The sequence below is a fragment of the Chiloscyllium punctatum genome, chromosome 30 (assembly GCF_047496795.1).
Source record: "Chiloscyllium punctatum isolate Juve2018m chromosome 30, sChiPun1.3, whole genome shotgun sequence".
Classification (NCBI taxonomy): domain Eukaryota; kingdom Metazoa; phylum Chordata; class Chondrichthyes; order Orectolobiformes; family Hemiscylliidae; genus Chiloscyllium; species Chiloscyllium punctatum.
Window position 1 is genome coordinate 16,128,326 of NC_092768.1, and position 12,168 is coordinate 16,140,493.

General features: G+C 43.3%; 1 protein-coding gene across 5 annotated transcripts in view; it reads left to right on the forward strand.

Moving 5' to 3' along the window:
• The window catches only part of LOC140455209 (uncharacterized), a 197,501-nt gene that overhangs the window by 125,859 nt on the left and 59,474 nt on the right, over positions 1-12,168 (forward strand). For 4 of the 5 annotated variants that reach the window (XR_011952793.1, XR_011952794.1, XM_072549926.1 and 1 more), the window contains exon 5: positions 7,493-7,759. Coding sequence is in view for 3 of the 5 variants with exons in the window: in XM_072549926.1 (XP_072406027.1) it covers positions 7,493-7,759 (267 nt within the window). In the remaining 2 variants the exon portion in view is untranslated. Of the gene's footprint in view, positions 1-7,492; positions 8,261-12,168 lie in introns of those variants that run through there. The other variant, XM_072549928.1, reaches the window with a different exon arrangement.

The following is a 12,168-nucleotide window of genomic DNA, read 5'->3' on the forward strand; positions in this document are numbered from 1 at the left end:
CCCCAATTAAATACGTTCCCTCGGTAACTGTTCCTTTCTCTCTCCAAGGCTATGGTAAATGTGAGGCAGTTGTGATCACTGTCACCAAGGTGTTCTCCCACTGCAAGATTTGACACCTGTCCTGGCTCATTGCCAAGCACCAAATCCAAAATGGCCTCTCTCCTCGTCGGTCTGTCTATATACTGAGTAAGGAAACCCTCCTGGACACACCTGACAAAAACAGCTCTGTACACAGGGATAGCATTCTAGCTGATGAGACGTTCTTCTCCTGGCTGCATAAACACCACCATTGGCAACCCATCATTGTATCTCAATTCTAGTACAGAACATAGAACAATACAGCACAGAACAAGGCCCTTCAGCCCTCGACGTTGCGCCGATCTGGGATTAGATTAGATTACTTACAGTGTGGAAACAGGCCCTTTGGCCCAACAAGTCCCCGCCGAAGCGTAACCCACCCATACCCCTACATCTACCCCTTACCTAACACTATGGGCAATTTAGCATGGCCAATTCACCTGACCCGCACATCTTTGGACTGTGGGAGGAAACCGGAGCACCCAGAGGAAACCCACGCAGACACGGGGAGAACGTGCAAACTCCACACAGTCGGTCGCCTGAGGCGGGAATTGAACCCGGGTCTCAGGCGCTGTGAGGCAGCAGTGCTAACCACTAATCTAAGCCCATCCCTCTATACTATCCCATCATTATCCATGTGCTTATCCAAGAATTGTTTAAATCTCCCTAATGTGGCTGAGTTAACGACATTGGCAGGCAGGGCATTCCACGCCCTTACCACTCTCTGAGTAAAGAACCTGCCTCTGACATCTCTCTTAAATCTATCACCCCTCAATTTGTCGCTATGCCCCCTCATACAAACAGATGTCATCATCCTAGGAAAAAGACTTTCACTTTCTACCCTGTCTTATCCCCTGATCATCTTGTATATCTCTATCAAATCCTCTCTTAGCCTCCTGTCCAATGAGAATAGACCCAAGTCTCTCAGCCTTTCCTCATAAGACCTTCCCTCCAGACCAGGCAACATCCTGGTAAATCTCCTCTGCACCTTTTCCAATACTGCCACATCCTTCCTGTAATGGGGCAACCAGAACTGTACACAATATTACAAGTGCGGCCGCACTAGCATTTTGTACAGTTGCTGCTCAGGTTTCTTATCCCATATCCAATATTGGATGAGCAAAAATTTCCTTGAATTACATATTGGGAAGACTGAGGCCATATTCTTCAGCCTCGTTATAAACTCGACATCCACACCCCTCATTCTATCCCTCTCGCTGGTAAACATTACATCAATAATCTCAGCAACCATTTCTCAAAAGACTAAGATATAAGATATCAGACGTCAGTCTTTCTCTACAGTGAATACCTGCTGCCAAAATGAGTTTTAACCACACATCCACACCATCAATAAAACCATCTACTACCACCTGAGTAACATCAACTGACTGTCCTCCTGCCTCAGCTCATCTGCTGCTGAAACCCTCATCTGTGCTTTGTGAGCTCTATGTTTGGCTATTCCCATACACTCCTGACCAACTTCGCCAATTCATCGTCTGGAAATGAGGTTGTCTAAAACTCAGCTGCCCATGCCCCTGCAACCATCCAACATTATTGGTTCCTTGATTTTTAAAATTCTTATTCTTGTTTTCAAATCCCTCTATAGCTTTGACCTTTCCTATCTCTGCAAGCTCCTTCATCCCTGCATCCCTCTACAATGTTTTGAGAGTCCCTCATTTTTATCATCGCACCATTGGTGGCTGTGCCTTCAGCTGCTTGGGCCTTAAACTCTGAAATTCTCTCCCTACTCTTCTCCACCTCTCCCATACTTTCCTCTTTCAAGAAACACCTTATAACCTTCCACTTTGAACAAGCTTTGGCTCATCCATTCAAACGTCTCCTGATGTGGTCTTTTCTGATGTTGTGTTTTATGCCTCTGTGAAATGCCTTGGAATATTTTATTATGTTAAAGATGTTAAATGCATACAAATTGTTGTTGTGCACCATGAGTATTGGTTGGCTGTCCACCACAGAGAGAATCAACTCCCACCACAATCACATGATGGTCATTAATTGTAGCAATCCTGGGGGGTTTCCATTCTTTCATTGAGGAAATTTGGAGTTGTTCATGTCCCCTCTACAACTCCCTTTCGCTTCTCCTTCTCTCTCTTACCTTCTCCTGTCTTTCTCTCTTACCCCTTTCATTTTCCACTTACTATTTTCTTGTATCCTTCCAGACTTTCACTCTCATTTCTCCCTCTTTATTTTGCCTCTGCATCATATTTCCTTTTCCCTGTCTTCATTGCTACCTTTCCTCCCAACCTCTACCTTATTCTTCTATTCTCTCACTTCTCACTGAAGGAAATACTGTGTCAAAAGTCTTCACTCAGGGATGAAGCGAGGTGTTGGTTGTGTTCCTTTTCTTTACATGGACAACTTCAGCTTTTAAAATCAACTAGGAGAAAGTGAGGACTGCAGATGCTGGAGATCAGAGCTGAAAAATGTGTTGCTAGAAAAGCGCAGCAGGTCAGGCAGCATCAAAGGAGCAGGAGAATTAACATTTCGGGCATAAGCCCTTCTTCAGGAATGACTTCAGCTTTTCTCCACTTTACTGCTGCTCAGTGTGGGTGCTAGTACAGAGATTGGGCTGAGGCTATTCAGGTAAGGCAGCATCCGAGGAGCAGGAGGATCGACGTTTCAGGCATGAGCCCTTCATCAAGAATGAGGCTTGTGAGCCAAGGGGGTTGAAAGATAAATGGGAGGAGTGGTGGGGCTGGGGGAAAAGTAGCTGAAAGTGCAATAGGTAGATGAAGGCGGGATTAAGGCGATAGGTTGGAGAGGAGGGTGGAGCAGATAGATGGGAAGGTAGATGGACAGATCGACAAGTAATGAGGGTGCTGCCAAGTTAGAATGTTGGATCTGGGATAAGGTGGAGGGAGGGGAAATGAGGAAACTGGTAAAATCCACATTAATCCTGTGTGGTTGGAGAGGCCCATGGCGGAGGATGAGGCGTTCTTCCTCCAGGTATTGGGTGGTTAGTGTTTGGTGCTGGAAGAGGCCCAGCACCTGCATGTCCTTGGTGGAGAGGGAGGGGGAGTTAAAGTGTTCACAGGGCATTGCGGTTGCTTCATGCGTGTGAGCTAGAGATGTTCTCTGAAGCGTTCTGTAAGTAGGCGTCCTGTCTCCCCACATGAGGAGACCACATCGGGAGCAATGGATACAGTAAATGACGTGTAGAAGTGCAGGTAAATCTATGGTGGGTGTGGAAGGCTCCTTTGGGGCCTTGGATGGAAGTGAGCGGGGAGGTGTGGGCACAGATTTTGCAATTCTTGCGGTGGCAGGGGAAGATGCCAGGATGGGATGGTGGGTTGGTGGGGGCAGTGGACCTGACAAGAGAGTCACAGAGGGAATGGTCTTTACAGAATGCAGATAGGAGTGGGGAGGGAAATATATCTCTGATGGTTAGGGTATGTTTGTAGGTGGCGGAAATGGTGGAGAGTGATATGATGCATCCAGAAGTTGATGGGATGGAAGGTGAGGACCAGGGGGGTTCTGTCCTTGTTGCAGTTGGAGAGGCGGGGTTCGAGGGCAGAGGTGCAAGAAGTGGATGAGATATACTGGAGGGCATCATCAACCATGTGAGAGGGAAAATTGCAGTCTTTGAAAAAGGAGGCCATCTGGTGTGTTCTTTGGTGGAACTGGCCCTCCTGGGAGCTGATGTGGTGGAGGAGGAGGAATTGGGAATAAGGGATAGTGTTTTTACAGGAGGTAAGGTGGGAGGAGGTGTAGTCCAGGAGAATATCTCCAGTACACATGCACGAAACAACCCCACTGCCCTGTGGCCGAACACTTTAACTTGCCCTCCCACTCTGCCAAGAACATGCAGGTGTTGGGCCACCTCCATTGCCAAACCCAAACCACCCGACACCTGGAAGAAGAATGCCTTATCTTCCACCTTGGGACCCTCCAACTACACAGGATTAATATGGACTTCACCAGTTTCCTCATTTCCTCTCCCCCACCTTATCCCAGATCCATGATCCTCATGACCTGTCCTCCCTGTCCATCTTCCTTCCCACCTATCCTCTGCACTATCCTCCCCGACCTATCACCATTACCCCACTTTCATCTACCTATCGAACTCTGAACTACCTTCCCCCAGCCCCGCCCTCTCCCATTTATCTCTCAGCCCCTTGCCCACAAGCCTCATTCCTGTGAAGGGCTCATGCCTGAAACGTCAGTTAGAGTCATAGAGTCATAGAGATTTAGAGCATGGAAACAGACCCTTCGGTCCAACCCGTCCATGCCGACCAGATATCCCAACCCAATCTAGTCCCACCTGTCAGCACCCAGCCCATATTCCTCCAAACCCTTCTTATTCATATACCCATCCAAATGCCTCTTAAATGTTGCAATTATTCCAGCCTCCACCACTTCCTCTGGCAGCTCATTCCATACCCGTACCACCCTCTGTGTGAAAAGATTGCCCCTTAAGTCTCTTTTATATCTTTCCCTTCTCATCCTAAACCTATGCCCTCTAGTTCTGGACTCCCCGACCCCAGGGAAAAACTTTGTCTATTTACCCTATCCAAGCCCCTCATCATTTTTTAAACCTCTATAAGGTCACCCTTATCCTTTGACGCTCCAGGGAAAACAGCCCCAGCCTGTTCAGCCTCTCCCTATAGCTCAAATCCTCCAACCCTGGCTACATCCTTGTAAATCTTTTCTGAACCCTTTCAAGTTTCATAACATCTTTACAATAGGAAGGAGACCAGAATTGCATACAATATTCCAACAGTGGCCTAACCCATGTGCTGTGCAGCCGCAGCATGGCCTCCCAACTCTTGTACTCAATATTCTGACCAATAAAGGAAAGCATACCAAACGCGTTCTTCACTATCCTATCTACCTGCAACTCCACTTTCAAGGAGCTATGAACCTGCACTCCAAGGTCTCTTTGTTCAGCAACACTCCCTAGGACCTTACTATTAAGTGTATAAATCCTGTTAAGATTTGCTTTCCCAAAATGCAGCACCTCGCATTTATCTGAATTAAACTCCATCTGCCACTTCTCAGCCCATTGGCCCATCTGGTCAAGATCCTGTTGTAATCTGAGGTAACCCTCTTTGCTGTCCACTACACCTCCAATTTTGGTGTCATCTGTAAACTTACTAACCGTACCTCTTCTGCTCGCATCCAAATCATTTATGTAAATGACAAAAAGTAGATCCTTGTGGCACTTCACTGGTCACAGGCCTCCAGTCTGAAAAACAGCTCTCCACCACCATCTTCTACCTTTGAGTCAGTTCTGTATCCAAATGGCTAGTTCTCCCTGTATTTAATGAGATCTAACCTTGCTGATCAGTCTCCCATGGGGAACTTTGTCAATCGCCTTACTGAAGTCCATATAGATCCTGCTCCTCGCATGCTGCCTGATCTGCAGTGCCTTTCCAGCAGCGCACTCTTGACTCTGATCTCCAGCATGTGCAGTCCTTACTTTCTCCTGAGACTATTCAGTTGAAATTGATTTCTACAGGCCTTAATGGCCTTGTATTGAACCAAGATCAACTCCAGGACAGAGTGCGAGACCACATCTGATGCAAATACTCTCTCCTAAAGGCCAACTTTGAATTTGTTCTCTCTCATCCTGAACCAGAACAGTAGCTCCCTTCGTGTAGGAATCAGATGCTACTCTATTATTGTGTCATTGATACTTAGAATTGAGAACCAATTAGCTCTGTTTTAAACCACTGGCTATTGAATCTTCCACATTTGCAGCTCCTGCTCATATTTCCTGAAGCACCTCCTGCCTTCTACTCAAAACCACTTGATAGAACTCACAAAGCATAATAGACAACAGAAAGCTGAAATAAAAACCCAAAATATTCACCAGGTTGGTAGCATCTGTGCAGAGAGAAACACCTTTCAGGTCCATTACTTTTTCTGAGTCCTCACTTGAATGTTTCCTTCCAGAATTACTGTTCACGTATGGAAGACGAATGTAACATTCCCAGCCATGTACACAATTTCAGCATGAATCACTCATATAGATTCAAACCCAGGCTCCAAACAGCTCTCAGTCATTTCAGGGCACACAATATTCCTGACTGTGTCAATTGAGGCTGGTATACTGAATGGGGACATGCACATATTCACAAGGTTGGGTATGTATCTCACCAAATTTTTCCTGCATCCAATATCCAGAGGTTAATTTCCAATTTGCAAACATTAACTGAAGAAATTTCAAGGTTCCAATTTCAGCTCCACATCCTTTATTGTTGAAAATGTGTTGCTGGAAAAGCGCAGCAGGTCAGGCAGCATCCAAGGAACAGGAGAATCGACGTTTCGGGCATAAGCCCTTCTTCAGGAATGAGGAGGGTTTGTCCAGCAGGCTAAGATAAAAGGTAGGGAGGAGGCACTTTGGGGAGGGGCATTGGAAATGCGATAGGTGGAAGGAGGTTAAGGTGAGGGTGATAGGCTGGAGTGGGGTGGTGGCGGAGAGGTCAGGAAGAAGATTGCAGGTTAGGAAGGCGGTGCTGAGTTTGAGGGATTTGACTGAGACAAGGTGGGGGGAGGGAAAATGAGGAAACTGGAGAAATCTGAGTTCATCCCTTGTGGTTGGAGGGTTCCTAGGCAGAAGATGAGGCGCTCTTCCTCCAATCGTCGTGTTGCTATGGTCTGGCGATGGAGGAGTCCAAGGACCTGCATGTCCTTGGTGGAGTGGGAGGGAGAGTTGAAGTGTTGAGCTACGGGGTGGTTGGGTTGGTTGGTCCGGGTATCCCAGAGGTGTTCTCTGAAACGTTCCGCAAGTAGGCGGCCTGTCTCCCCAATATAGAGGAGGCCACATCGGGTGCAGTGGATGCAATAGATGATGTGTGTGGAGGTGCAGGTGAATTTGTGGCAGATGTGGAAGTATCCCCCCACCTTGTCTCAGTCCCAACCCTCGAACTCAGCACTGCCTTCCTAACCTGCAATCTTCTTCCTGACCTCTCCACCCCACCCCACTCCAGCCTATCAGCCTCACCTTGACCTCCTTCCACCTATCGCATTTCCAACGCCCCTCCCCAAAGTCCCTCCTCCCTACCTTTTATCTTAGCCTGCTGGACACACTTTCCTCAGTCCTGAAGAAGGGCTTATGCCCGAAACATTGATTTTCCTGCTCCTTGGATACTGCCTGACATGCTGCGCTTTTCCAGCAACACGTTTTCAGCTCTGATCTCCAGCATCTGCAGTCCTCACTTTCTCCTCTACACATCCTTTATTGTGTCCATTTTCAAAGTGACCATTTGTAAGATTCCCAGGAGTGAGACTGCTGGTTTGTGTCCTGTGAGCAGATTTGGTCGGGGACATTCTTAATGCAATTGTGTCCATACACCACATTATTCTCCAGGATTTAACTTCTGACCCAGGCTGTGACTGTGGAAGGACCACGTACTCTTTCCTGAATATTAAATACTGTTTCATCTTTTTCCAGATCCTAATCCAAACAAGCCTCAGATATCGAGCAATTCCAGCCTGGGAAATACTATTATTGCTTTGACCTGTTCAGTGCCAGTGAAAGTCCTGACTATCGAGTGGCTTGCATTTGGAAAAGCCATTCATGATGTGCGATACAGATTAGTCAATAATAACAGGACTTTGATCATTGACATGGCAGAAGAATCAGATTCCGGCACTTACACCTGTATTGTATACAGTGAACATGGCAAAACCAGCAGCTTTTACCAGCTGAGAATCGAGTGTGAGTGTGTCAAGTTTTCTCTTTAACGTGTAAGAGTGTAGATATCTTGTATTTTGCAGTGATTTTAAGTCTGTGTTATATGAGTAGCTTCTCCAAAATAGTCTCGATTACAGCATAACATGTCCTACAGTGCTTTCAGGAAGCAACAAGCAGCTAGATAAAGGGAAACATGTAGATATGATGTATCTGGATTTCCATAAGGCATTTATTAACATAATACTTCAAAACTGACCGCTGAAACGACCTCAGGCATCCAGCAGAACCTACTGGAATAGATAGAGAATAACTTAACTGCTAAGAAACTGATAATAAAGATCAATCAAAATTTTTTTGTTGTCAAACTGTCACAAGTGAATTGCTGCAGGGATCAGTGCTAGAGCCTTATCTATATACAATCTCAATCAATGCCATGGTGAAGGGATGGAAGTATGACTGCTAACATTTGCCTGACACCAAGTTAGGTAGCAGAGGCAATTGTGAGAAGGACATCAGCAGTTTGCAAAGGGCTTTGGGCATAATAAATCAAAGAAATGCAGATTCTGTTAGAAATCTGTGTTCTTCTACTTATGCTGACGATAGGGGGAGAGTAATGGTGAAGGAATGAACCGAGCATACGGAGTTGGAACCAAGGGAGAGTAAAAAAGGATAGACAAGCAAAGAGTTGCTGATAAATGAAGTGGGAGACAAATGCTGGGAAGGCTGCTAATGAGAAGTGTAAGTGGAACTGCTCCTTGGAGCATCTGGTCCCCGAATAGCTAACCCATTTTTATCTATGCGCACTTCTCTCTCTTCTTTCCCCAGCTGCTGTCAGTTCTGATGAAGGGTCACTGGACTTAGTGTTAACTGTTTTTCCTCTCTGCATGTGCTGCCAGACCTGCTAAGGGGCATAGATATGTTAATTGAATGGACAGAAGTTTCACATATGGGATATAAAATGGAAAAATGTGATCTTGTCCACTTTTTAAGGAAGAATAGAAATATAACAAAATTAATTGGAGGGGAGAGAGAGTGTGTATAATTACAGAACTCTGTAATCATGAGCATTATGGGTGTTAGGAAGTAAGACTGTTCAGCCCATTGAGACCACTGAGCTATTCTAACTGATTATGATTTTGACACCTGCCTTATGCCATTTTCACTACGATCCACATGATGCCATTAGTGCCAGAAAACTATTGATTTCCACCTTGAATCTGATCTATGGCTGAGCTTCCACAATTCTCTGGGGTAGCGAATTCCAAGATGTACCACCCGCTGTGTGAAAAAATTCCTCCTCATTTCCCAGTTAAATTTCCTGCCCCTTATTATGTGACTTTGTCCTCTGGTTCTAGAGTCACCAGTCAGGAGACACCTCCTGTCCATATACACCCTGTCACACTCTAAGAATTATTTATGTTTTAGTGAAATTGCTGCTCATTGTTTGTGTTTTTGAGCCTTCTTCCACAGCCTTCTTCAGTGGAGCTGGGTTTATTAAATATTTTTAACACAGAAGTAGATAGACTTTTGATTTAATACATGTTATGATCACAGTTCATAATGTTACTGAGCAAGTGAGATCTCAGAGTAAAATCTGGCTTGATAGATTTGTTTAATTTTGCATTGTTTGTGCTTTTAATTAGGTGGTTTTTAATTGAAATGCAACTATGCGATGCTGCAGATTTGTTTTTAGCCATAAGGCAGAAGTTTATTACACAAAAGAAATGAAGATAATATAAAATAAACCAGACCATTTTCACATATCAAAAATTTAAAGAGTTCAAAATGCAGAATAATATAATCATATTAATCCCAGCAATATTTGTTCACAGATCCCAAAACAACATTTTTATTACTTAAACTGGACAGGATTTCCTTTTAATCACGTCTATATGCTTCATTTATCTTTGTTGTGAGTTAATTCTGAGTTTGATTCTGAGTCTAGATAAGCTGATAGCCACTTCCTGGAGCCAGGAGTTAAGTTTAAACTTTCTCAGCTTCAAACAAGCCCTTCAGGGTTATACTCAAACATGGGTCACACTTTCTTCACAAATTAACCTTTATAAAATCATGAGGTGCATGGATAGGGTGAATGGTCAAGGTCTTTTTCCTCGGGTAGGAGAGGCCAAAACTGGAGAGCAGAGATTTAAGGTGAGAGGGGAAAAAAATTAAGAGGGACCTGAGGGGCAATCTTCATACGCAGAGAGTGGTGCATGTATGGAACAAGCTGCTAGAGGAAGGGGTTGGGCAGGTACAATCACGACATTTAAAAGGATCTGGATGGATACAGAAATAGAAAGGGTTTAGATGTGACAAATGCTGACAAATGGGATTAGATCAGTTTAGGATATCTGGTTGGCGTGGACTGAGTGTCTGTTTTTGTGCTGTCTGACTCTGTGATTTTAAATTGTAACTATCTTCTCCTTTTCATTGGAGCAACTTCAGCTTCAGCTAAGAACCCAACAGATTTTCCCCAAACTGAAGCAGTTGTACCACAATGTGCACTTGGTTCATTTATAAACTTTGTCACTTTAAACAAAAGAGGCTATATCTTTCAAACTGAATTCAAAGAATGCACCATGATTACAGAAACATTCACTGTTAATCCGTAAACCCTTTCAGATACTTTGAAAACTCCATATGCCATTAGTTCAAAATTTAAAACGCCAAGCTTAAAAATAAATGATATTAAAGCATATATACCTCAAACATCCAATGTTATACCTCCTCACAAAGCATGAAAATGTATCTTTCGGAGGCACTTTCATTACTCTTCAAAATTATCTTAAGATTACGTCTATCTCTATACCCAAGTGTATACAGTAAGATTTTTTTTTCAACTTACACTCTTGGAAAACTCAGTTCAATAGATATCCCAAAATTTACCTCAAAATTAAAGGGTCTTGGTATGTATAAATAACTATTTCTTCCATATTTTTGCTGATGTATATTTCAGAATCAAGTCACTCTGGTACAAGACTCAATATCTCTTTTCTCAATAATGTGGAGGTGCCAGTATTGGATTGGAATGGACAAAGTTTTTAAAAAAAACACAGACACCAGGATATAGTCCAGCAGGTTTATTTGAAAGTATAAACTTTTGGAGAGCTGCTCCTTCATCAGGTAGCTAATGGGACAGGATACATAGTACACTGAATTTATAAATTAAAAAAAGTATCAGACAAATTACTTGATGTATTAGACCAAGCTAGATTGCTGTTAAGTCTTTAAGCACTTAGAATGAGGATGCAAGTTTTAATTGATTAATATGTAAATCCCAGAATTTCTTCCAAGTCACTGCCCTGAGATAATTTAAGATTTTATCAGTGTATTAAAAAAAGTGACATCTCAACTCAATGTATTAAAGGTATGAGGTTACAGTCTGTCTGTATCTCAACCTCGAGTCAGACTGGTTTTATTTCCAAAGTAGGAATTTATAAATTGTTACATTGACTGACTGACTGCCTGGAGATTGCATGCTCTTTGAATAAAATAGAATGAACCTGCAAATGCAAATTCACCCCCGAGACTTACATATGTGTGTGAGGGAGGGGGAAAGTTTTTTTTGTGTGTGTGTGTCTCCCCCTCTCCCACACATACTTTCCCTCTTCCCCTCACACACACATACATGTACACACTCTAATATATGTCTATGGGGTGAATTTGCATTTGCAGATTAATTCTATTTTATTCAAAAAGCACACCGTCTACAGGCGGTCAGTCAGTGACATTTTTTAAATTCCTACTTTGAAATAAAACCAGTCTGACTCCAGGTTGGGATGCAGACAGACTCTGACCTCACATTTTTTAATGCATTGTCTAAGCTGAGGTGTCACCTTTTTTTATTAACAGATAGTTTAAGGTTTTATCTCAGGGCAGTGACTCAAAAGAAGTTGTGGGATTTACATATTAACCAATCAAAACTTGCATTCCCATTCTGAGTGATTAAAGACTTAACAGTCATCTACGTTTGTTTAAGATTTGCTTCATTGTATGACACTCTGATCTTTTACTTATAAGTTGTGTCCTATGTATCCTGCCTCATTAGTTACCTGATGAAGGTGCAGCGCTGTGAAAGCTTGTACTTTCAAATAAACCTGTTGAACTATAACCTGGTATTATGTGATTTTTAACTCTCTTCTCAATGGTTGATTTTTTTTTATTACAATGTGCTCAATCTCTTTAAGCTATGACTGACATGCCTTCTATTTCCATATTGTCATCTTGCAGTAAAATAGCTCCCACATTATCATTGACAGCCATTTGGCTTCATGAAAACATTTATAGCACAGCTTTCAAGTTTTCATATTCTTATGTCCGTTCAAATTACCAGCATGTTTGGTAAATGTGCAACAACAGGTCCAAAGTTTGGATCAAACTTGTGATAAAATTCTCTCTTGTCAATACAGTGCAAAATTTCATATTTTGTCTAA